We start from the raw sequence: 25422 nt of genomic DNA, 5'->3' as shown, positions 1-25422 counted from the left end.
TTATGCTCGTCTTGAAGGAGACGAACTAAGCTGCGAGACTAAAAAGTAAAGAAGAGGAGTTCATAGCGAAGATTAGCTGTAGAGATTCGAGAGAACTTGTTGGAACTCATGAAGAAAAAAAAAAAAAAAAGCTGAAGGATTTTTTTTTTTCTTTTTTCTTTTTTCTTTTCAAATTATCCTTTGAAATTATTTAACAATTATTTGAGGGCTGATAACGGGAGTATAAGAATAGACATCAAGTCTTTTCTTTTATCAAATTAATTATTAAAAAAAATATAGAATTTTTTTTACTGAACAAACATTAAATCTCATTTATCTGTGGACAAAAAAATCCACGTCAAACTAAAGTGGGATGTTGTTGAGCTACAAAAGAATCTATGTCGCGTCGGTATTCCAAGGGAAGCAAGCCGTTGATTAGGGGCGACTTTGGAAAGTCGTCTCTAGCTACTTCCTGATCGGTTCTGTCTCCGCCTTCCCTGTGGCCGCTAATTCATAGCTTCCTCCTCATGGCCGCTGCCGACGAGATTGGACAGCCGCTGCCATTCGACGTCGAACACACTATATTTGTTGCGGTGGGAACGGATGTCCACGACTCCGAAACGACTCTGATTTGGGCTGTGCAGAACTTCGCTGGGAAGAAATTTTGTGTGCTTCACGTTCATCAGCCTGCCCATCTTGTTGTTCCTCAGAGTGAGTTCTGATTCTTTGCAATTTCATTTATGTTGCTTCACTTTGATCATGTTCTGCTTCGTTTTCTATTTGTTTCGAGTAATCGAAAACTTCTACGGTCGATTCGCGACCTTTAGTACGATGAATTTTATAGCAGCTTCGCTTATGTATATCATATATGGTCTCATAAAATGTTATCCTTACATGCAGAAAATGAAGAACTTCTTAATGAAGAACATGTAGCAAAGGCATTTGAGGAACCTGAAAGGCAAAAGCCATTTGAACTTCTTAATCAATATGTTTTCATTCTTGCCAAACTGGGGGTACCATTTCAATCCCCATACTGATCAATGAAAAGCGTTTTATTGGGTGTTACTCAAATCAATGAATTGACTAAATTTGTAGGTACAAGCGCGAAAAGTATGGACCGAGACGAACTGCGTTGAGAAAGGGATTGTTGAAATTATTGCTCAGTACAGTATTAAATGGCTAGTCATGGGTTTAGACGCAGAAAGATACAATCTCAAGTATGCATCATTTACTGTTATTACATTCCATAGAATACACTTCAGGGACTTTGGAGTGTAAATTTACTGTTACTTGCCTAATTACATTGTTAGGACGTCCAAGAAAGCTTTCTATGTATGCCAACAAGCACCCATTTGCTGCCACATATGGCTTGTCTGCAGAGGGCGCCTTATATTCTCAAGGTACTTTGATGTTTTAGAATTTGAATTGGTTTTGATTTCAAGGATGGAGAATGCTCTTTATACTTAATTTTATATCCGTCGTGACACTTAGATGGCTTCCATGTTTATTAAATGTCAAACTTGTGAGATCCCACGTTGGTTGGAGAGTGGAACGAAACATTCTTTATAAGAGTGTGGAAACCTTGAGGGGAAGCCCAGAAGGGAAAGTCTAGAGAGACACTATCTGTTAGCTGTGGGCTTGGACCGTTACAAATGGTATTAGAGCCAGAAATCGGGCGGTGTGCCAGCGAGGACGCTGGGCCCTTAAGGGGAGTGGATTGTGAGATCCCACATTGGTTGAAGACGGGAACAAAGCATTCTTTATAAAGGTGCTTTCCCTAACAGACACATTTTAAAACCTTAAGGGGAAACCTAGAAGGGAAAGCCTAGAGAAGACAATATTTTCTAGTGATGGGCTTGGGCTGTTACAAATGGTATCAGAGCCAAGCACCGGGCGGTGTGTTAGCGAGGACACTGGACCCTCAAGAGGGATGGATTGTGAGATCCTATGTTGGTTGGAGAGGGGACTTTTTAAGAGTGTGGAAACCTCTCCCTAATAGACGCATTTTAAAACCTTGAGGGGAAGCCCGAAAGGGAAAGTCTAGAGAAGACAACATTGGCTAGCGGTGGGATTGGGTTGTTACAAATGGTATCAGAGCCAGGCACCAGCGATGACACTGGGCCCCCAAGGGGAACGAAGCATTCTTTATAAGGGTGTGGAAACTTCTCCCTAACAGACGCATTTTGAAACCTTGAGGGGAAGCCTAGAAGGGAAAGCCTAGAAAAGACAAAGGGGAAGTCCGGAAGGAAAAGCCTAGAGAAGACAATATCTGCTAGCGGTGGGCTTGGGCTGTTACAAATGGTATCAGAGCCATGCACCGAGCGGTGTGTCAATGAGGACGTTGGGCTCCTAAGGGGGTAGATTGTGAGATCCCACATTGGTTGGAGAGGAGAACGAATCATTCTTTATAAGGGTGTGGAAACTTTTCCCTAACATAAGACCTTGCGTGAGAGAAAACCCAAAAGGAAAAGCCCAAAGAGAACAATATCTACTAGCGGTGGGCTTGGGCGGTTACATGAATATTATTTTTGTTTCTTCTACTCTTTCTTCGATTGACTGCATGTATTATTCGTTTATCGTTACCTAAAAAGATTCCTATTAAAACAGGGAGGGCGGAATGGGAAGATTCAATCCATCACTGCTGCAAACTTCGGAAATAGGACTGGACCAATCTAACCATCTGAGACTGGTTTGTTGAGTATTTCTTCATGTGCTCTATTGGTTTCCAATAAAGGAGATAGCATGATCACATTGTTACAGGACTTTGTAGATGCTCAACAAAAGGAGTATGCATCTGATAGATCTCAAGGTCTGGTGGATCCAAAATATTCCAATAATGAAGCCATTGGTACTTCAAGAACAAGACTATTGTTAAGGAATGAGGTGAGCAAAAGCTATCCCCTCAAGGTATTTTCTGATTGTTGCCTGAAGTAGTATTAGTTTTTTGAAAGAAACATTAGTTTTTATAGGTCTTGACTGATAGTAGGGTAGTTAAGCTTGACAGAAGTAGTGTTTGTATCATATGCAAGATTTAGTAGTTTCAACCTACATGGGCACGTGGATTAGAAAGCTTTGGCCCCGTTTGATGATCATTTGGTTTTTCAAAAATAAGGTTATAAACACTACTTCCACGTATAAGTTTCTTTGTTTTATGCCTACTTTCTACCAATGTAACTGTGAGATCCCACGTTAGTTGGAGAGGGGAATGAAGCATCATTTATAAGGGTGTGGAAACCTCTCCCTAATAGACGCGTTTTAAAACCGTGAAGCTGACGGCGATACGTAACGGGCTAAAATGGATAATATCTGCTAGCGGTGTGTTTTGGTTGTTACAAATGGTATCAGAGGTAGACACCGAGCAATGTACCAGCGAGGACACTGGCCCCCGAGGAGGGTGGATTGTGAGATCCCACATTAGTTGGAGAGGGGAACAAAGCATCCTTTATAAGGGTGTGGAAACCTTTCCTTAATAGACACATTTTAAAAACCGTGAGACTGATAGCGATACATAACGGGCCAAAGCGGACAATATCTACTAGCGGTGTGTTTGGGCTGGTACAAATGGTATCAGAGCTAGACACCATGCAGTGTGCCAGCGAGGACGCTAGGCCCCCAAGGAGAATGGATTTTGAGATCCCACGTTAGTTGGAGAGGGGAATGAAGCACCCTTTATAAGGGTGTGGAAACCTCTCCTTAATAGATGCATTTTAAAAACCGTGAGGCTGACGGCGATACGTAATAGGCCAAAGCAGACAATATCTGTTAGCGGTAGGCATGGGCCGTTACAGTGATTTTTATAAAGGATTTTCTTTTTATATCATCTTACAGGTTATTTCATTAGAAAGCTCAAGTGTGGAGGAGGTAAAAAAAAGAAAAAAGATGGAAGAAATTTTAGAGACAGGTAAAAAACTAGCAGAACAGATGAACAAAAAGCGTGACAAGCTCTCGAAAGAACTATACGACGTCGAAGAGCAGAAATTATTTCTTGAAAGAAAAGCTTCAGAGTACCGTTGTGAAGTGAAGGAGTTGGAGAAGAAAATGTTTGATGCTGTTGACCTCTTGGTAAGCTTCAGGGAAAAACGAGATAAGTTGCAGATAGAACATGAAGAAGCAAAGAACAAGCTTAGACTGCTGAAGAACATGCTTAAAATGGAACCTACATGTTTTCACAGCGTAGAAATGCCTACATTCTCATTCATGGAGATAATTGAAGCCACCAGAAACTTTGACCCTTCCTGGAAGATTGGTGAGGGAAGACATGGTAGTGTTTATAAAGGCCACCTTCGCCACGTGGACGTTGCTCTAAAAATGTTGCCTTCGTACGGTTCTCATTCACAATCGACGTTCCAATACGAGGTAAATCTTATTTATAAGCTTAATTTTCGAAAGCTTGAAGCGTTCGATAATGTACTTTCTTGGATTTTGTATTGGTGGGCAACAGATTGAAGTTTTGAGTAGGGTAAGGCATCCAAACCTGGTTACAATTATTGGAGCATGTCCAGAATCTAGGTTGATAGTCTATGAGAATTTGAAAAATGGCAGCTTGGAAGAGCACCTATCGTGCAAAGATCGATATCGCCCGCTTCCATGGCAGATACGGATTCGGGTTGCTGCTGATATCTGCTCGGCTCTTATATTTCTCCATTACAATGAGCCTTGCATTGTCCATGGAGATATAAAGCCAAGCAAAATCCTACTTGATGCCAATTTTGTTGCCAAACTGGGTGGCTTGGGCATCTCTCGCTTGATCCCACGAGAATGTCTTGAGATTGGAAGGTTCACTCCAGAATCAGACGTTTACTCTCTTGGTGTTACTTTTCTGCGTATGTTAACTGGCAGAGCAGCTTCGGGAATTGTAAAGGATGTAAAATGTGCTTTAGAAAATGATAAGATTGGTGCCATTTTGGACTCATCAGCTGGAGATTGGCCTCATGATCTAGCAGAACAATTGGCTCTTGTGGCTTTGAGATGCTGTGTGAAGGAAAAGTCGGATCGGCCTGACCTCGTCTCGGAATTATGGAGTGTTTTGGAGCCTATGAGATCCATTGCCTCGGCATCGTTTTCAGGTTCAAAGCAACACTCTCGAGTGCCTGCCCATTTCACGTGTCCTATTTTTCAGGTAAGACTCGTGCTAAGTAATGCTTCATTCGATTCAAATGATGCCTGACGTCGTGCCGAAAAGAGCAAAAGGAAGGAAATATGCCTAACTTTTGATTGGTTTTTACAGGAAATGATGAAAGATCCACTCATTGCTGCAGATGGATTCACATATGAAGCTGATGCAATCAAAGGATGGTTCAAAAGTGGGCATGACACTTCTCCCATGACAAATCTTAAACTTGAACACTGTAATCTTGTGCCAAATTATGCTCTTTTGAATGCAATTCAAGAGTGGCAGCAGCAGCTATGACATATGTGTGTATCATGAGGGAATTCTCATTACTAATCCAACAAAATCATTATATCCAATGTCTAGAAACTGATTTAAGTTTCAAGGCATTGACAAAATCATTCTAATAGATTTTCTACGTCAATCCAGTACATCGATGAAATTACAAATTCTCGTCGATCTAAAATCGATTCTAATAACTTCACGTCTCGGTTCCGGGACTTTGAGGTCTTGGAGCGGAGGCAGCAGATTCATCAGCTTTACCTGTTCCAAGATTTTGAGGTCCAGGTGTAATCGTGGCCGGTTCTCCGATAGTTCCTGTTACAAGTTCGCATACGTCAGAGAGATAGCAAGGGAGGGAGGGAAATGAAGTGATTTGAATTTAGCAACCTTGAGGCTGTTCTTGGGATCCACTCTCGCTTTCTGCTGCAAGATTGGCTTGGACTCTCAGCTGTTCTTGAGCTTTCAGCTGCTCTTCTGTAAGCTTTAGGTACTCTTCAGAGCTATATGCTTTGCTTGCTGATGGAGATTCATCAGCTATTTCTACATTTGAAAACAAGCTTTCATTATCATATCATAATCGATATCAGTTCATAGACACGATGCCCGACAGCGGGCTGTTCCAAATCTATGACACTTCCTGTTGAATATAACTGCAGGACTTTCTATGTAACTTCGAAACCTTTCGTTACGATATGAGTACTGTTAACAAACAAGCACATGGATGATAAATAACCAAATCACTCACTGGGTTCAGCTACTGCAGCAGAATCTTCTGCTTTAGAAACAGAAGGTGGATTTGAGAAGGTATTGGATCTGCTAGAATTGTATGGGCTGTTAACCGAACTCGAAATTTCATCGAGACCAATTTCTCGCTCAAGCGTAGTCTTGAATTCTCTAGAAACATCCTACATAGATCAATGAAGAGCAATAAACTACGTTCATAAGGTCTCCAAGAAGTTATGCTGGAAAATCTCGAAAAACCGAAATATAACCTGAAGCTCTCTAATGGTGGGTTGAAATGCACGTAAGGTCTTCCCTAGATTCCGAGCAACCTGCATAAAAATAAGTTAAGTCAAACTACATTCTTTCCACAAGAATCTCCCTAAGTTGACATTGGGGTGGGCGAAGTTGACATTGTTTGATTTGGTCCATTACGTATCGCCATCAGCCTCACGATTTTTAGATGCGTACTAGGGAGAGGTTTCACACCCTTATAAGGAATGCTTCGTTCCTCACTCCAACCGATGTGGGATCTTATAATCTACTCCCCTTGGGAACCCAGCGTCCTCGCTAGCACACAACTTAGTGTCTGGCTCTGATACCATTTGTAACAACTCGAGCCCACCACTGCAGATATTGTCTGCTTTAGCCCGTTACACATCGTCGTCAGCTTCACGATTGTTAAAACGCGTCTACTAGGGAGAGGTTTCCACACCCTTCTAAGGAATGTTTCGTTCCCCACTCCAACCGATGTGCGGTCTCACAATTTATACCCCTTGGAAGCCCAGCGTCCTTGCTGACACACAGCTCAGTGTCTAGCTCTGATATCATTTGTAATAGCCCAAACTCACCACTAGCAGATATTGTCTGCTTTGGCCCATTATGTATCGCTATCAGCCTCACGGGTTTTAAAATGTCTACTAGGGAGAGGTTTTCACATCCTTAGAAGGAATAGTTCGTTCCCCTCTCCAACTAACGTGGGATCTCACAAAGATTGTCCATCTCGATTTATAACAACAAATTACTGAATAACATTAACATTCAATCTTCTAATTTCATATTGTTTCAGTCTCAAAACTTGAAATCATTCTTACTTTTTTACAAACTTGTGGAAACATAAACAAGCTACTTATTGACCTTCTGGGTCTTTTGAGATCTCCAAAGCCAACCCAGCGTTCTTCTCCCATTTTGGTCAATACTCACAGATAACCACTAATATTGAGGTTTTCTAAAAACAAAGTTCAGCACAAGGGACACCTATGAGGCAGCCTATGCCATCACTTTTTCATTATGTAGTTCCACCTGGAGAAGTCCCTCGGGGGAAGAAATGAACAGACACTGTACTCCCCTAACCAAGATGTTTAAAATCATATCAAGTATTGCTAGTAATGGGTGCAGCATTTCAATTTGTTTTGAAGTATAGCATATGTTCCATCATACCAACTCTGAGATCTCACGTCGGTTGGAGAGGGGAATGAAGCATTTCTTATAAGGGTATGGAAACTTCTCCCTGTCATATGCATTTTAAAACCTTGAGGGGAAGTCCTTAAAGGAAAAACCCAAAGAGAACGATATCTACTAGCAGTGGACTTTGACTGTTATAAATGGTATCAGAGTCCGTCATACTAGTGGGACATTGGGCCCCCAAGGGGGGTGGATTGTGAGATCCCACATCGGTTGAAGGGGGGAACGGAATATTCCTTATAAGAGTGTAGAAACCTCTCCCTATCAGACGCGTTTTTTAGGGGAAGCCCTTGAAGGGAAAGCGCAAAGAGGACAATATCTGCTAGCGGTGGGCTTGGGCTGTTACAGCCCTTCTCTAAAGAGAGAACTCTGAAGCAGCTCCTCCTCCATCGAGAAACAACATCTAGTCCGGACCAAACAAAACCAAACAAGCTCATCCACCCCTCCCAATACATGGGATTAACCCCTTCCCCTCACATGCTTTTTTGAAAGTACATTAACAATCGGAGGCCTATCAATAACATTAGAAGCTAACTTCATTGACGTCAACAACCATAAAACCTACTAACTAATCACACAGTGGTTCATGTCGCAGTGGCTCATGACAATAAAGACTGGAGTATTAAGGTAAGTCAGGTTTTATGTTTAGGGTTCAACTTTGAGCAACAGCAACAACAACAACTTCAAAACCAAACAGATTACCTTAAACAAGATGAAACATAATTTTATCACAAGCTATAATATATAAACAAGAGAAACACATTTAAGGATGCCAAATATCTTAAAATTATATGTCATCTAAATGATCCAAACCACTCACCTCAGCAAGACCCTTGGGACCAAAAACTAAGAGAGCCACAACCCCAATAACCAATGCCTCAGGAGCTCCAACCCCAAACAAAGATGCAAAAACCGCTTTCCCCTTCGGAATTCTCTTCCTCCTCTCTGCGACAAATCCATTTCAAAAAAACATAAAAAAATGAAGAAAAAAGTCAATAAACACTTAATACATACAAATATGAGAACAAATCGAATCAATAATACAAAGAACATTCATACCGATGAACTTTCCTCTGGTTGAAATACCCAGATGCTTTAAACCGCTCCATGGAGAAAAAAGGCGGAGACCCAGTGGGAAATTACACAAGGAGAGACGAATTTTAGGGTTTCTGGAGTGTATCGTGGGCAATGAAGATGAAGCGAGAGAAGATGAGGAAGATGGAGAAAATGGGAATGTGGCGGCCGAAACTTTGGAGGCCATGGCTAAGAGAACGACCATGAACACAGCTTCAGTCCTTTCTGAGTCAGCATAGCCATGGATTTTGTACACTAATACAAACAGAATTGGAGATAAGGTCGTTTATTAAAAGATTTAAACCCTTTTAGCCTTAGGTACAAGTCCTAAACGCCCAAATTTAAAAACACGTGGCAGCTATATCGATTTACGGAAATACCCCTCTGGGTTCTCACATTGGGCCCATTTGGGCAGGTTTGTTTGGACCAATTGGGCCTAAAAATCATAAATGGGCCGACATGAATGGCTCGTTGATTGCTCGGCCCAAGATCTAATTTTAGTAACGTACGCACGTTAACGGCGCGTGCACTCGTGTAATTTCCACGTCATATAATTCCTTTTGCACATTTATAATTTATTTTCCTTATTTTCTTTTTTTGGCCGGACTGAAACACGAACAGGGCTTCATTTTTATGCCTTTATATTTTCTCATACAAACCTTCGTTTATTCTCACTCTGTAGAAAGAAACTCTCCCCAAAAAAAACTGCTTCTCGCCTCGCCACCGATCACTTTCTCGAATTTTCCAGCCCCTTTTTCTCCGGCCTGACGCTCTATAACTCTTTCCAAATCGGCCCATTTACGATCCGATCTGCCGCCTTCTTTTTTTCTCGCAATCGATCTTTGTCCTTACTGGTACGTGAACCGATCACACTCAGTTTCGTGATTTTTATTTGTATTCGCGTATTGCCTTTGTATGTAACTTAATGTGTCGATTATAGATCATGTGCCCGAGTTCTTGAAATGGTTGTTTCGTTGTTTTCTTGGTGGACAATTTTTGTTATGCTCTTGTTTGTTGATTGTTTAATTGTTTAATTGATGATCCCAATTCTATTGCTGTGGAGGTCTATATATATATATATATATATGGTTCTTCTAATGGTGAACGTAACTTTGCCGGAGCGTGTTGTGTTCTGTTGAAATTATGTGAGATTTGTGTATTAATTTGAATGAGATGGCATTTTAGAAAATGCTATCTTTCCTCGTTCGTTTCCTGCTGTTCTTGATTTCTTTCTTCGTGACCCCGGAGGTGCTTTTGCGAATTTTTTGAAAAACACTATTGAATTTTCTTATGATATAGTTACCTTGTTTCGAGGATGTAATTTTTTGCAAGTTGTTGAAAATAGTTTTTGTTTCCCAATAATAAAGAAATTCAGATGAACGAATTCTCTAAGCTGAGTACTACACTTTGAATCTGGCTTGGTCATTTGATCATAGAGAAAGGATCTTGTCCCTTCTCCATTTCATTGTTTCTCCTTTTTAGCAGATGGAAAGCTTTCTTTCATATCTGTATGCAGCACTCTATTGCAGTCAATATCTTGTACTTTATTTCCTTGATTAATCTATAATTGATCTAGTTGCATGGTCAAGGTAAACGAGTACTGCTTTCTGGCATGTAATGTATTTTCTCTTTTATGTTATGCAGTTCTTTTCCCTTGAATTTTGGGTTTAAAATTTGTGTAGATGCCAGTTGCAAAACTCAAGAATTCTAACTATCCAGATGTGATGAAATCGGAGGAGGGAAATGATTCTCTAGACACTATTATTAGACAGGCAATTGGCAAAGAGCCTTTTCTTTCTTTCTCAAGAGCTGGTGAGAGCCCAGTCCAGTGGATTCAACTACTTCATGCTCTAGATCATCATGGTATTCAAGTGTTCAATTAAATTGCATTGCAATTAAGTGGCTCTCTCTGAAATGTTGTGATACATGAGTTCCACTTGCATTTCAAGTCAAAGCTACAAAAATTTCTTTTGCATATGTGCCAATTTCTTCTTTTTTTAGTGATGCCTTTTCAGCTTATGTGTGTACACACGTCTGTGCGTCTGCTCTTCATTGTCTATTCAAGAGGGTCGTTATACAATAATAAAGCATCCTAGAAGAGGGTCAATTTTTATTCAAAATAAATTATTTTTCACTCAAATCATATGATCCATCCTGCAGTTAATTGTGTACCTGTTAGGATTCAAAAGATTTGAAATGTCTTGTACTTTTTTGACAGAACTCCCAGGTTGGCCCTTGCTATCTCCTTTAAAGGTTCAAATGCAGAAGTGTGACAAGTGTCTCCTGGAATTTTTCTCGTTTATCAACTATAGAAGACATATACGAGTGTATCATAGGATGAAAAAGCCTGATAAGGTGTTTATTTTTTACTACTAGATGTTATAATTCTTTTTAATTTTGTGAAATTTACTTTTATATTTTTTCTCTTTAATTTCTCGCTTGCTTGAACGTACTTGTTCTTTTCACTTTGTAGGATTCTGCCAAAACTAGGGATTTACTAGCAGCATTTTGGGACAAGGTAATCTTTTGTCCACTATCCACGCTGGTTGTTATACATAGTCTCATTCTTTATTTCAAATTTGTTTATTGATGTTATTCTGCATAGTCGAGTTCCTTTATTAAAAAGTTTATTCAAATGTTTTTTACAGCTATCCTGGGAAGAGACGAAGGAGGCTGTATCATTTAAAAATGTCTCAATTGAGGCAAGTAATTCCTCAGTTTCTTTAGATTTTACTTGAAGTTTCGCATAAAATGTCTGTATCCTCTCTATGTAGTCTTTAAATCATTGGATAGAAATGAAAATGGAACATAATATCAAGGGAAATCCTTGCGGGTTTTAGATATTGTCTGTCTTATGTTCTCTTAAATGATTACTCTGTGTAAACATATAGGGAATGCAAGGGTCAGCCGTTATCAAGAACCTGACGGCCATTATTGGAAAACCGAGATTTTCTGCCCTACCACATGTTTATTTGAGGGCAGGTTCTGCCCTTTTGGTATGTTCAGGTTCCGTCAGCCTTTATTTGGGGTCCTATCCTTCATCAATGCATTTTTGTGTACAAATATTTATTTTTATTGCATACCTGAATCTTCTCAGGACATTGTACAAGGTAGACCGTCTAGGTTTCCCCTCTCTTCGCAGGAGCTATTTGAAATTCTTGACAATGCAAGTGAAAAAACATTCCTATGTGGAACTTCTTTCTCTATGCAAAAATATATATTTGATGGCGGGACTGTAAAGATCGGTCTTGAAACTAAAAACTTAGTTGCTTGCATGAGCTTCTTGTTGGAAGAGAAATTGGTAAGTTATTATCCTTTAATTTTTGGTACACTTCTTATTTTCTGTCTGGTTGACAGTTCCGCATTGTTCTGGTTTACAATGTATTAAAATATTTGTCAATATGAAATCATTCATAAATCGGAGGGTTCATTGATATTAAGGATTGTCAGTATCTTTGATCTCTTGTATAAGTGATCATGAAACCACAAAATAATTATTATTATTCTTATTATAATGATAATAATTATGAATTAGTCTCTGATATGAGTATATATTTAATAATAATATTGTAAACTTATTTTGGGAGTAAAAAGAACTTAATTATTATTTTAAATGCTTTTGTATCTTTTTATTTATAGGATTATTCGTCAATATCATTATTGCATAGATATATTCATAAAATTAAAATTTTCATGTTGGTTTGGAGATTAATATATTAATCATCTAATCATATCTTCATATTGACACGACTGCGTGGTTTTTTGCTCATTAACTAACATGTGACAACATTTTCTTTAAGGTCAAAACATGGCTTGCTGACAAGGATGCTGAAGCTTTGAGGTGTCAGAAGTTGCTGGTAGAGGAGGAAGAAGCTGCTCAAAGGAGGTATATCCATTATCATTAATTTTCCCTTTTGCATGGCACCTTCCTGTGAATTCTAGCCCGATCTATAGTTTTGCATCAATAGTCTTGTTATGATCACTGGTTCTTGTGCTATTTGAAAAAAAAAAAAAAAAATCTTGGTAAGGAAGACTGACGTTCTTATCTTAGCTGACTAACTAGTATTAATACCTCCTTGTGGAGGTTTTCACTGAACCTTTGAAGATAAATAACCCTGTTGAGAATACTGACTGTTCACAAGCTTGCTTCTTGTGAGTTCTGTCTTAGAACGCTTGTTCCTAACCCATAAGGTATATGTGACTCTGTAGACAAGCGGAGCTGTTGGAAAGAAAAAGGCAGAAGAAGCTAAGGCAGAAAGAACAAAGGTCAAAGGAGCAAAAACGCGAAGAGAAGGCTGATATGGAAGCGAGTGTAAATGAAACAATTGAAGACGTGTTACCTGAAGAATCATCTAGCCCTCAAACTGAATGCCACTCAGAAGGGGACTCTCTGAGCATATTGGCTGATCACATGCCATCATCTATTGAAACATCTCAACAATCTCTAACTGATGAAGACGAAGATTCTGAGTCTTGTTTTGGGTCTCACAGTGGCTACCCTGAACATCTTCCTATTGATCACAATGGTGAACGGCAGAAAATACAAATGAATGGCCATAAGCATGTAATTGCTCAGTGGCAGGCATTGCCTAAGACGCAAAGGGGACTTTCTAACGGTTATCATGCAGATCAGAATTATCAGGGACACAAAAATGGAGATATGCGAAGGCATGGAAACCACGTGCTTTCAAGGGCTGCGCCCATTGCTAATGGGAAAAAAGTATGGAGCCGGAAGCCCAAGCCAGAAAGAGATGGAGGCCGTTACCAAGCCAGGATTCTTGAAGAGACAACGGCCCAAGCGGAGGAAATTAAGAGCCATGAGGTTTTGATTGGTTCTATTTCAGTGGCACTAGGAAATTGCAACCAAGAGAGCAAAAATCCAGTTGGAGCTCCAGATGATTGCCAGGATGGTCATCAAACGCCTAAGAAGATTAATAATCATGTTCAGAAGTTCATTAAGCCAGACTCTGTTCAAACTGCAACAAATCGTGTGATGGTTAAGCTTTGGAGGCCAGTTGGTCGTAATGGAACCAAATATGCAATGCTAGAGCAAAGTGACAATGAAGAATCTGAAGCTGAAGGGATAACTGAAAAGCTAGAAGATGAGGCGCTGCTGAATACGTATTCTCCACGATCCTCTTCCTTGGATGTTGACAATGGGGACTTTGGAAACAACAACTCTTTGATCCAGGAAGAGCCTGCGCAATCAGTTGGCCTGGAGTTCTCTAGTCGCGCTGCAAAAGCCTTCCTTGCACAGAGTAAGTTAAATTTGAACGCAAATCTAGTTAATACTTCATTTTGTGAGGTTGGTGAAACTTCTAACTGTTGTGCATGCAGGGTGGAAGGAGGCTATAACAGCCGACCACGTCAAATTGAATCTACCCTCCGATTCTGAGTCTTCTCGATGCTCTGAAATTCAAAATGACACAGAAACTTCTGCATTTCAATTGTCCAACTTCGACAGACGCAATGTTCTTGGCAATGCGATGTCAATTAATGTCGACCCTCCCAAGTCGTCCTCAGCCAATGAAGCCGGCAAGTCCAAGTTCAGGACAAAATTTGAAAAGGGTGCGAAGATAAAGTACATTCCCAAACTTCGAACCACTACCTGACCTGAGAGTATGGGATCTAACCCACGAGTTGTTTTTTTACATTCTTTGCAGAGCCAATTTTACCAATGGTCTTCTGTCTTGGAAGTTGAATTTTTTTTCCCCTCTTTTTTTTCCTTTCCTGGGAAATCTTTTATGATTCTGTCCTTTGTGTCAGGCTGCTGCAGAAGATTTGTTAGCGAGGAAAATTCCTTATTTTTTTTGGTATAATTTCTAGATTTTCGTGTAATATTTTTGTTATTAGTTATAAAAAAGGTGCAGCTCTATTTTTGCCCCGCCCCGTTTCTGCTAATCCATCATCCCATTACAGTTACACCGAGTACCCTTTAATTTTGCTGATTTTAAGATTTATGAGATCAGAATTTGGGCACAGATGAAATTAGATAAGAACAGGGTTGTTTCCCATATTTGTCACTATAAAGGATCACTCGATTCCGGCAGAAAACCTCTTTTTCAGGGAAAGAAATGAATCTCTTTTATGACAAAAGAGAGATGATAAAATAACCCAACCAGGTCCGAAGTAACATAAAATGAAAGCCATTCATGAACTTCCACCGTAAGGAACTTTAATTGCATGAGCTGTACAGCATAAGTTCTCTCCTAGTTCAGCATAAGAAGCCATTGTGTAAATCAGATAATAATAGACACTCAAGCCAGTTCATTCCTTCAACAACTGTACAGCATAAGAAGTTTTCCTTCCCCTTGTTTTTCTTTTCCTGGTTGAAAGGAAGAAAGTTCGGAGATGGTAATTAGACCATTTGTTCCTTTAGTCTTTCTATATGATGATCCAAAAAAATGTACATTTTTCCCTTCTGTATGTGCTTTCCTAGTTCACGAACTCAATGGGTTGCCACTTCTAAGTAACCTCCGTTTCACATTTGAATCATCAGAAATCATCCCGCATGAACAAAATTTAAATTTTGCACCTCAGATTAGTAGGTCAGATGATAAATCGAATACTCGAACACTGTACAAGCTGATAACTCAGGTTACGTTGGATCAAATCGAGCAGACATGTTAATTTAGTTGCACAGCTGAGCTTTTTAGCCTTCAAGAATCAACATGTCAAAAGAATCATCTCCACTGGATCGGTGGCCAGCTACTTCCACTTTAAGAACATCAACATTAGTCAACTATTTCCTCACCCCCTGTTCTTATATAACGTTGTCTTTTGGCAGGTGATGATTAGGCATTAATCTTTCCAATCCAAAGAAAGCTTCTACTCCTGACAACGAGCTCTAGCAGATCGATGCATTCAGAGTTAGATACCATTCATGCGGCCAGACAAGGTAGTGCTAGGACTCAAATCAAGAGAAGGGTTTGTTTTAACATGATCCCTCAGGAGCTGTCGAGACACTCGATCAGCCAAGACCTGCTGTCCATCATACAGTTCACCATAAGCAGGTCTTCCGACTCCAACCTGTTTGCCCAGGATATCATTTTCTGGTATCATTTCAGAGAAGATGGGAGCCCCAGGCTGCAACCCTCGAAAAATATCGGGATTTGAATCATGGAACGAGAGACCACTGCTGTATGGACTATTATTTAAGGACTTCGGCATGCTTCCAAATCCCTCTTGCAAGTACATAGCTTGTTTCAGGTGGTTATAAGGAATAGCACCACCACATGCTGTCAAAGGTGTCGACGAGCCTGAAGTAGTTCTTGGACTTGATATGGGTGAAGGAGACATTCTACCACTGGGATGTTGAGGTGATCGTGAGCGCAAAAGAGGGCTTCCAATTGGTGAAACAGGACATGAGATGTTTCTGAGAATGTTGATGTCACTGGACGGAAAACGAAATCAGAATCAAATCAAAGCCTCAATCAGTAAAATACTACTTTATTTATTTCCTTTTTTTTTTTTCGGTTGGGGGTTGGGATTGGGGGAAGAGAGAGAACCTGGCATGAAGAACAGGTTTTGAGACTCTTGAAGAATGAACTGCGAGTCTACTATCCGAGTCCACAGAAGTAATACGTGATTGGCCAATACCCTGAAAGTGAACAATAGACAACACTCAGAACCAAGATGAGTGAGAAAATGAAAGAAAAAAACTAATTTTCTGAACCAATGAAACAAAAAAGAATTTACCCAGCCGAGGCACAAGAATCTTTCCAGATTCTAATCTAAATGCCCCAATGTTCTATCTAAATATCAAAACTCAGTTAATTTGTCACAGCTGGTTGCCTAGCTTAGCTTAGTTTTTGACTAAAATATCAATATGTATGAAAAAAAAAAATTCAGAATCCAGTGAGACAGCAAAACATAGCTCAATCTTTTGCACCATACAAATTAAGGAGAAGCTGTTATAACAGAATCTGCAGTAAGATTGAACAGTTCAGACAGTAACAAAACCCACAACCACAAGAGATCCATACAATTTTTGTAACAATGAACATTGATGAATCAAAAACAATGTGAGAGTATGTGTACCAAAGTCTTCACTCCGTTTGTAACCCCAGGAGTTGCATCAGAGGGTTCAGAGCTCAAAAAAGGCCTCTCTACAGGTGCAGCATATTTGACAAAAGGATGATCCAAAAGTCGAGCAGCTGTAGGTCGATGATACGGGTTCCGTTGCAGACATAGTCTCACAAAATCCTTCCCATCATCTGAGAGGTGCTCTGGAATTACTGGGAGTTCTTTGCTATTGCCAATCTTAAACATCGCAGCAACCTTTTAAGCAAGAATATAAAATGTGCCCCCGTCAGAACAAAGAACAAGGCACCATGTAAGAAATGTGAGAGTAAGCTTCAAGGAAACATTCAAGATAGACCACACATGAAACCATGAACTTTGAGAAGAATAAACAATAATGTGCCAAATAAGACATGTGCGTATAAATTACAATCCTAATAGAAAGATTTTTGTTACTTATTATAACAATTAAAATATAAAATAAACACCAAAGGCCTTCAAAATGATTATTTGCAATTTAAATGGGCTTTCTCATCAGTCCAAGAGAGATTTGATAACAAAGTGTATTTCCAACAGTTGAAGACACTTTTATAGCTTAGATATTTAAAGACGTCCTTACCCCTTCATACTGGCTCCAAGGTGGCTTTGTAGTTGCCATCTCCAGAACAGTGCATCCAAGACTCCAAATATCAACGGCAAGGTTGCAACCATTTGAGTTCTTTATGACCTGGGAAAGCCATGGGTCAGAAATATGGATAATTTAGTTATTATTTTTGCTTAAAGAGAATTAATTCTGACCTCAGGTGCCATCCAGTAAGGGCTGCCCTTAAACGACAGTGGACATGATTGGCCTGTGATCTGTAACCGATATGAAAGAAGAAAGAGAGAAAGAAGGGAAAATAGGCGTTAACCAACATCCTGAGTTGAGTGAATAATGATCATATATTTACTACTGTCTTAACATGCCTATGGGATGCAAAGTTTTGTTTTTTCTTTTTTCTAGTTTAAGGATTTGAGTATATCGCAAAAATATATATGATAGCAAAACTTAAAGTAAATTCTAATACATGTAATGTAAATATAGCAGATAAATATGAACAGTGAAATGTGTATTTGTTAATTATGAACTAAAGTAGAACCGTGGATTTCAATATGTGTGCTCCACATGCACATAATATGATTGAATAAAGGAAAACATAATTTAATAAATAGTCTTATAAATAATTTTTTTATTAGCCATATTAAAATTAACTTCAATAATTAAAAATACTACTTGTTAGGTACAATCTCAAATTCACAGGAAAGTTAATAATTGATAAACTAAAAGAAGAAACAACCAGCTCTATAAATTTAATGGATGGAGATGTCAATATTAGAAATGCATTCAAAGCATATCACTAGAGGTATAGTAAATGTAAAAACTGAGTGCTATCTTACATGCTTCGCCATCCCAAAGTCTGCCAATTTAACACGGCCATTAGGGTCAACAAGTATGTTTGCTCCTTTAATGTCCCTGCAAAGGTTAGAAGTTCAATATAAGGTCCCACAAACAAGATACATAAGAATATAGTAGCAGCAACGACACTAATGTATGTGTTAAAAAAACTGCGAGCATCATAGATGTTCAAATCACCTGTGCACTGTAGTTTTAGTATGCAAATATGCAAGTCCTGATAGTATTTGTTGAGTATAGCTACGAATTGCTAGTTCCCCAAATTGTCCATACTCTTGTAGTAATTTATAAATGGAGCCACCAGATACATATTCCAGATAAATATAGAGTTTATCACCCACCTGTTCCAAAAGATTTCAAATAAAAAAATTAGATGTCTAAAACACGGAAGAATATGTAACCGCTAAAATCCAGATTTTTCCAACTATGCCTTCTGTAGGCAGCAACAGTAGTTAATCGGAATATATTAGTAATCAGGTCTCAAGTCAAATGTGATTTGCATGCATTGACAAATCACATCATCTTAAACCTCGAACGTAACTTCGGGATCAACCTCAATCTCCCCCCTCCCCCAACCATCCAAAACTTTTGGGGAGGTCAACACATGTAAGGGGGAATTTCTTTACAAAGATGACCACCTCACCACAATATCTTCCTTTATAATGTTATAATGAGAATGTTAACAGAGAACAAAATTAGAAACAAAATACTCACTGATTCTGAACCATAATATTGCACAATGTTGGGATGCCGTAAACGACTCAGTAAAGCAATTTCCTGTGATAAATGGAAAAGTAAATTCTTAATGAAACAAAGAAATAATCTACAGTGAAAAAAGGAAGCACTAGATGAGATCTGCGTAGTAGAGAACTTGTACCTGCATTAATTGTTTAGCACTTTCCTTAGACTTTGCATCATCAGAAAATAAGGTGACCTCCTTCATTGCACACATTTCTCCACTTTCGCTGAATGATTGAAATAATTTTTTTTTTTTTTAAATGAAAAGAAAAACCATGTTAAGCACAAAAAATGACAGACCTCACGAGTAAGAGAGATAAATGGTTTTTTTTTTTTTTTTAATAAGAGACGAGAGATAAATGGTATCAAAACTATAATCAAGGTATCATGATGACTTATAGCGGATAAGCTATCTACAGCATCACAACTAGTATTGTGAATAAACAAACTTTTGCCTGAAGCAATGATAATGACAAATTAAATGTATGTTTTATCAGCATACCTATTAAAACCGACGTACACATGCCCAAATGTACCACGACCCAGTAGCTTCCCCTTTTTCCAGCGTGAACCTGGGCTTGCTGGAGTCTCTGTCCTTCCAGGACTCCTAGGCACTGAAGGAGATGTCACTGCAGAGTTTGAATGAGAAAATGGAGAAGAGTTCGAGATTGCAATGGGAGGAAGAGGCAAACGATGAGTTTGTTTCTCATCAGGCCAGCAAGTTTGTGATTCAGCAGGCGGAGCTCCTGCTCTAGGATGAATAGGTGTAACAGCACCACTTTGAATTCTGGAGCTTGGGCCGGGACTAGTCATTCTTGAACTAGGTACAGGAGAATATTCGGGGCTGCCCCTACTTTGTTGCCAAAAGAAGTGGGCTGCCATATCACCTCCCATAGAGTTGTGCCCTGAATTGTGTCCAGAACCAGGACTGGAGCAGTGGCCAGAGCCACCTAAAATGACATCTGAGTGAGACTTACCAGACCAAACAGCAGTGTTCATGACTTGCTCAGTGCTAAATACCCTCATAGGACTTCTAGAAGGACTAGACATGGAACTATCTGGAGCGCTAAAGAATGCCCCATGACGAGGAACTTGCAGATTTGTTACATTGCTGCTTAAAGGCCTCCGTTTAGGTATTGAAGGCTTCTTATGAGGAAATGAAAGACTTTCCGCTTTCTGGCCCTCTTTTGAATTTGTTTGCACAACAGTAGAAGACTGGTCCTTGAGAGTTGCACTTCAGAAAAACCCACCAAATATGTCAGGGACAAGTAAAATAAATATTAAGAAACAATGCATCAGATGCAAGGTGATTGCTCTAAAACAAGCACAACCAAATAAAATGACACAAGTAACCCTATTTAATCATTCAACCAAGACTATCGACAATGAAAAGAATGACTCCAGAATAGAAGATATATATGAAATAAAGACATGTGAGCTTACCTAGGTTCAATAGAACCTATCACAGTTCTAGTCCCAACGTCATAGTCAGTTGCCTGAGGACTACGTTGACGTGAATCAATGGGATCATCACTATCACTTGAGGACTCAGCAGAGACTGAACCAGTGACTAAATCTCCATCCAAATCTGCAGGATCTGGCCTCCTCCGGATACATGCAGGTCTAGGGAGTGGTAGAAATGAAGATGTCTTAGAGCTTCTCTCTAATTTTGATTTTGCCGTCACACTAATCCCAGAGTCTGTGGGACCTATACCTGTAGGGTGCACTTCTGGAAGTGGCAGTTGGTGAGAATGTAATCTTTCAGCAAAACTTTGACATCTAGATACTTCTTTGGAAGGTGATGGTGATCTTGATAGAGGTGATTTCTCAGATATAGTGTCACCACCACGTCTACAAGAACTTCCTGATCGGCTGTTTACTTTACCTTCAGGTGAATTCTTGAACTTACGGTGTAATGAGTCAATGAAACTTTCCTTGCTTGTTTTCTTCTTTACTTCTTTGGATGATGGCTTCCCCCACCACGAAGGCATTATTGATTTTTATCTTAAATATTGTGGAAGACTCTAATTGGCTACCCGCTCACTCTGCAGAGTGAAAATACTTCGTGAAAATTGATAGTAAAGCAAATGTTACACTTCCAAAGCATCCGACAAGTACATGATACCCTTCATGCCATAATTAGCTTTTACCCGATCGGCATGCTGGTAAATCTGTGACTGAGTATCCAAGCTACCACTTCTGTGACCAGTCGTAGTTTCTAATATAGGCATTCTAACATTAATGTGGAAGTGTAACATTTAGAAACTATAACAAACTTAAACACTTCAGTGGAAGCTTATCTTAAAAAAAAATCTAAGATAAACTATCAAATCCTCAACAACAGCTTTCAAAGTCTTGTGCAAGAACACTAAACTTCACTTCTTTCAGAATTATCACTTGATCCTTCATCTGAAAATATTAAAAAACAAAAACAAAAATGAGAACAAAAATACTCGGAAAGCAATTCCCACATCAAGTTCAAAATTGATTTTCTTAAAAAAAAAACATATATAAACAATCTTGTCTATCCAATTTCTCATTCAAAACAATTTTCGGAACAGAAAGTTGAGGAAAATCAATGCTTTTCAATACATAATAGAATGCCAAACAATTTTCCAATTCTACAACTTCTAAAACCTTCAAAACTAAAATAATAATAATAATAAATAAAACTAGGGCAGTTAAATCTGAAAATTTAATCTTCATAAAATAAAACTTTCCAAGATTTTTAAATTAAAAGAATCAAGATTGCTGCCATTTTACCAAAAAAAAAAAAAAAAAAAAAACTGTAAAAAAATTTAAAGCATACTATTTTGCATGTAGAAATCGAAGTTATAAATCACACTTTAAAGTAGCAATCACTTGGTAAATTACAATGAACAAAAAAAATAAAAAATACACTTAAACCCTAAAAACCCTAAGATTCTCTTTAAAAAAAAAATAATAAAGATAATAAAGATTTATCTCCTAATTTAAGAGAAGATAAATTTTAGTTCATGTGTTTACCGGTTGTTGCAACTTCAGCTTGAATTTGAGGAAGCTCAATAATGAGGAACTAGTAACAAAATCCTGCATGAAAAGTGGAAGTTTGATTGCTCAAATATCACGAAGACTATGCATCTATCGGAGAAACAGCATTCCATTTATTATTATAAATTTTTTTAAAAATTAAAAATAAATAAAATAAAAAAACTAAAGATAAATAGTCTCATATAGCATGAACACTCTCACAACAGGCTTATGCATGCACGAAATTCAGGATTTCATGACTTCAGATATAACAGACATGTTTCAAGAAGATTCTGAATCCATTAACTTTATATTCTTCAGTAGCAATACTGCAAACATCTGAGTATGTTTCTCTCTCTTAACCTTTTGGAGTCTTCTTCTACACATGAATAACTCCCAATTGTAATCTTATAGTTCGAATCTGAGGTTCAACTTTGAAAGTAGAGACAGGACTATCCATGTCTTATGCCTTAAAATCATTTGGCTCTACGTGCTATCCATGTCTTATGCCTTATCAGCTGCATAAATTCAATGTTCACATAGAGAAGTGTGTTCTCATTGGCTACAATGATTTTCACAAGGGTTATCGATGCCTTTGAGTCCCTGGTTGCAACAAAAAATAACTTCCATACCAGCAACTATTTGCCCCGAACTCTCCCACAACCATTGATTCAACCTCCCCAATATTGACATGGCTTCCCTTACCTCAACCACCTCAACCACCTCAACCTATACCCTCAACTCCGTTCGCCACTTGTTCTCTTAGTCTGCCAGCATCTCCATATTCGCCTAGGCCCCAACTTCAACTACCAGATCCGTTCCCTTTTTCCCCATCTTCCATTACATCACACACTTCATCTATATCCTCGATTACTCATGCTTCTCCAATGCCTTTGCCTTCCCCCTTCACCCCACCACCTCCTCCTCCTACCAATACTTATACTAAACGTCTTATTTGTTGTCTTAGGGGACTATCAATCTTGAATTAGCCTTGCATTCTACACCATCATTAACCCTACAGGTGTTTTCTGATACTGATTAGGAGGCTTCTCCCAATGATCACTTGATCTGCTTGTGTATTCTTCTTCATGAACTCCGTATCTATATTTGGGATCCTCCCATTACGTGGTGTGGTAATATCAGTGTTGCTGCTCTTGTTTCACGCTCTAACCAAACTTATTGAAATAGACGTTCATTTCATTTGCGATCAAGATTGTTATACCCAAGTAAAAGACGCGTACAAGAATGAACCGGGACCACATCCAAATGAGAGAAATCCCAAGAATAGGATACCTAAGCTTAAAAGAATTGAAAGTCACTACCTATCCCAACAAGGTGCACTTTCCTTTTCGGTGGCTCAATCATAAAAACTTCATAGTTAAGCATGCTTTACTTGGAGCAATTCTATGTTGAGTGACCTCTGAAAAATTTTCTTAGGTTGCATGTAAGTGAGAACAAAACATGCTAGAAGGACTCGTGTTGAGTGACCTCCTAGACAATTGAAAATTCGCCACGTCCCATCTCATCTTATACTAGTCGACTTCCTCATAGAACTATTACCTCATGCTCAGTTCCAACATCTCAATTTAGCGAACTCAGTCTTCAGTTTATTCCTTCGCCTCCTTTGATGGGGGGATGTTACAACCTAATTTATATATTGCTCTGGTTTACCCATTCCTCATTTATTATTTAAGATGGTTAGGTGGAAGTAAACATGTGTTCCTTACCTACCATCTCCTTAATTCAGTGGGTTAATCTTGTCAATCTTGTCATTTGAATTTTATTGTATGCTTTGTATCCTCTCCTATTTAAAGGAGTCTTTGTGTATCTGAATAATGCATAGAAAGTATTCTACAAGAGAACACTCTACTTCAAGCTTTGTTTCCTCTCAGCCTTCATCTTCATATTTCTACTTTTTCGACCACTACTTGACTTTCTTTAATAATCCTCAAATCTACTTCTTAATTGAAGACAGTCAAATTCTTATTGTCTTACCATGAAAAGTAGGAGAGATCTTTCATAATCCCAAGTATTCTTCTTAACTGGGGTGACAAAATTTTGCCTAATTTGACGTGCAGTAAACACCACTCCCTCCACTCTCCAGAAGGAAAAAAGGAGGGGAAACAAAATAATAACAACAGTAACATAATTAATAAAAGAAGGGAATGATCGAAGTTGGAAGGCAACTAGAATCCTCACAGTAAGGGCAAAAGTAGTGGCCAATGAGAGTTTGGGATCATTAATTACGGCGCTGAACAAGTAAAAACGATGAGATAGTCAACATGACCAACATACAAACGAATGATTCTAGCTCCCTGCTACTCCGAATAAAATTTTAATTAAGAAAATGGGGGAAATAATAAACTAGACCAGAGAAGCAAATTCAAATCCAACCTCTAATCGCTTATGCCACCCGATACAGCCGAATTCCCACTGCAACAAAACGAGCTGAAAAACTAAGCTCCATCGTTGCCAACGACACTCCTGAATTTCCTTCCTTTGTTTTCCACGGCCGTTTAGGAAATTAAAAAACAAGCTACACTTCCATATTCCTCAAAACACGACTCTACGATACAGATCTACCAAGAATCTAAACCAGATAAACTAGAACAGTGGCTAATCGAAACTAAAATCACATAAACATAAATTTACTAAAACTAGAATAGAAGAATGAAATGAACAAGTGTTACCTTAAATATTGGAAACTACAAATTCCAGTAGAATCCCACTATACTCGCCCAAATCCTAGTGAGGTAGACTTACATATTGAAGACCAAGTTAGCAAAAAATCGAAACCCTAATCATCTGAAATCTCAGATTATCAGAGGCGAAGTGTTACATCAAAGCTTCTCCATTTTAGGATTTGAGAAAATCGCGTAAGAAAAGTGAAAGAGAAATGAAAGAGAAAGAGAGTATGCCTCAGCGACGACATGGAGTTGTCCGAAAGTTCGATATTTTTAATATATTTTAAGAAATGCGTAAATAAAATAAATTATTAGCTAATTTTTTAAAATAAATTAATTTTATAACCAAAAAATAAAAACTTTTATAAATATTTCAGAATAATTTATCTATATATTATTGGTTAAACTAATAACATAGAGAAGAGATTATTGTAAAAAAATATATATATATTTATGTATTACAATCTTATTAAAAAAAAAGTATATCCAATTTTTAAGACTTAGTAAAGCGATCGTATCTAATGTAGTAGATTTTATGGTTCGGTGTCGTTTACTGATTTATATTTTTTTAATATAAGGTAGAAATTTTATAGTAAGTGCATTTTTTTTATTTTTTTATTTTTTTTATTTTTTTTGTAAAATTTATTTTTAACTAACCAATAAATTATAAAGAAAAATAATAATAAAAGAAGGGGGGAAATAGAGGGTTAGATGAAGAAATAGGGGAAAATGGAGGGGTCAATTTGGAAGGGGAGCATAAATTAGGGGGACATGGATAATATTTTATGGCTGCAAGAAAGATAGGGGTGTTGTGTTGGAGATGAAAGGTGGCTGATATGTATCCAAGGGAGATGTACAACACTTAATTGAGAAGACTTGTAGGAGTT

The 25422-nt window shown here is 38.4% G+C and overlaps 4 protein-coding genes across 13 annotated transcripts; 2 read left to right on the top strand and 2 right to left on the bottom strand.

The window, feature by feature from the left end:
• Positions 1-348: 348 nt before the first annotated feature.
• LOC111801952 (U-box domain-containing protein 32) lies at positions 349-5513 on the top strand. 4 transcript variants are annotated; one of them, XM_087127088.1, is made up of 9 exons: positions 349-690; positions 880-992; positions 1075-1196; positions 1290-1379; positions 2587-2672; positions 2750-2886; positions 3808-4335; positions 4421-5098; positions 5207-5513. In XM_087127088.1, the coding sequence occupies exons 1-9, from the start codon at positions 507-509 to the stop codon at positions 5387-5389; spliced, it is 2121 nt and encodes a 706-aa protein (XP_086983214.1). In that variant the 5' UTR covers positions 349-506; the 3' UTR covers positions 5390-5513. The 4 variants fall into 4 exon arrangements, with proteins under 4 accessions (XP_086983214.1, XP_023541967.2, XP_086983213.1 ...); XM_023686199.2 differs by having other exon boundaries at positions 350-690; positions 2587-2668; positions 2740-2862; XM_087127087.1 differs by having other exon boundaries at positions 350-690; positions 2587-2668; positions 2740-2886.
• Positions 5398-8899, bottom strand: HCF106 (Bacterial sec-independent translocation protein mttA/Hcf106). The gene is made up of 6 exons (XM_023686201.2): positions 8615-8899; positions 8376-8500; positions 6364-6423; positions 6117-6276; positions 5759-5911; positions 5398-5686 (listed from the first exon to the last, which is right to left on the bottom strand). Exons 1-6 carry the CDS (start codon positions 8832-8834, stop codon positions 5571-5573), a joined length of 834 nt encoding a protein of 277 aa, XP_023541969.2. The 5' UTR covers positions 8835-8899; the 3' UTR covers positions 5398-5570.
• A 345-nt stretch (positions 8900-9244) lies between these two features.
• On the top strand, positions 9245-14513 carry LOC111801448 (uncharacterized). Its single transcript, XM_023685451.2, has 10 exons — positions 9245-9483; positions 10312-10441; positions 10848-10984; positions 11103-11147; positions 11278-11331; positions 11521-11625; positions 11727-11930; positions 12430-12515; positions 12839-13887; positions 13967-14513. Exons 2-10 carry the CDS (start codon positions 10312-10314, stop codon positions 14239-14241), a joined length of 2085 nt encoding a protein of 694 aa, XP_023541219.2. The 5' UTR covers positions 9245-9483; the 3' UTR covers positions 14242-14513.
• Positions 14514-14759: 246 nt separating this feature from the next.
• Positions 14760-24787, bottom strand: LOC111801447 (mitogen-activated protein kinase kinase kinase YODA). Of its 7 annotated transcripts, none has more exons than XM_023685446.2 (14): positions 24542-24787; positions 24246-24441; positions 21849-21911; positions 20286-21251; positions 19345-20076; positions 18982-19069; positions 18819-18881; positions 18285-18445; positions 18089-18164; positions 17450-17509; positions 17271-17378; positions 16670-16909; positions 16138-16229; positions 14760-16022 (listed from the first exon to the last, which is right to left on the bottom strand). In XM_023685446.2, the coding sequence occupies exons 4-14, from the start codon at positions 20831-20833 to the stop codon at positions 15500-15502; spliced, it is 2691 nt and encodes an 896-aa protein (XP_023541214.2). In that variant the 5' UTR covers positions 20834-21251; positions 21849-21911; positions 24246-24441; positions 24542-24787; the 3' UTR covers positions 14760-15499. The 7 variants fall into 7 exon arrangements, with proteins under 7 accessions (XP_023541214.2, XP_086983211.1, XP_086983209.1 ...); XM_087127085.1 differs by having other exon boundaries at positions 20286-20887; XM_087127083.1 differs by having other exon boundaries at positions 24246-24430.
• Positions 24788-25422: the final 635 nt, after the last annotated feature.

The sequence above is a fragment of the Cucurbita pepo genome, chromosome 9, assembly GCF_057944985.1.
Source record: "Cucurbita pepo subsp. pepo isolate OVF chromosome 9, ASM5794498v1, whole genome shotgun sequence".
Lineage (NCBI taxonomy): Eukaryota > Viridiplantae > Streptophyta > Magnoliopsida > Cucurbitales > Cucurbitaceae > Cucurbita > Cucurbita pepo.
This window is presented reverse-complemented; position numbering and strand designations above follow the sequence as displayed.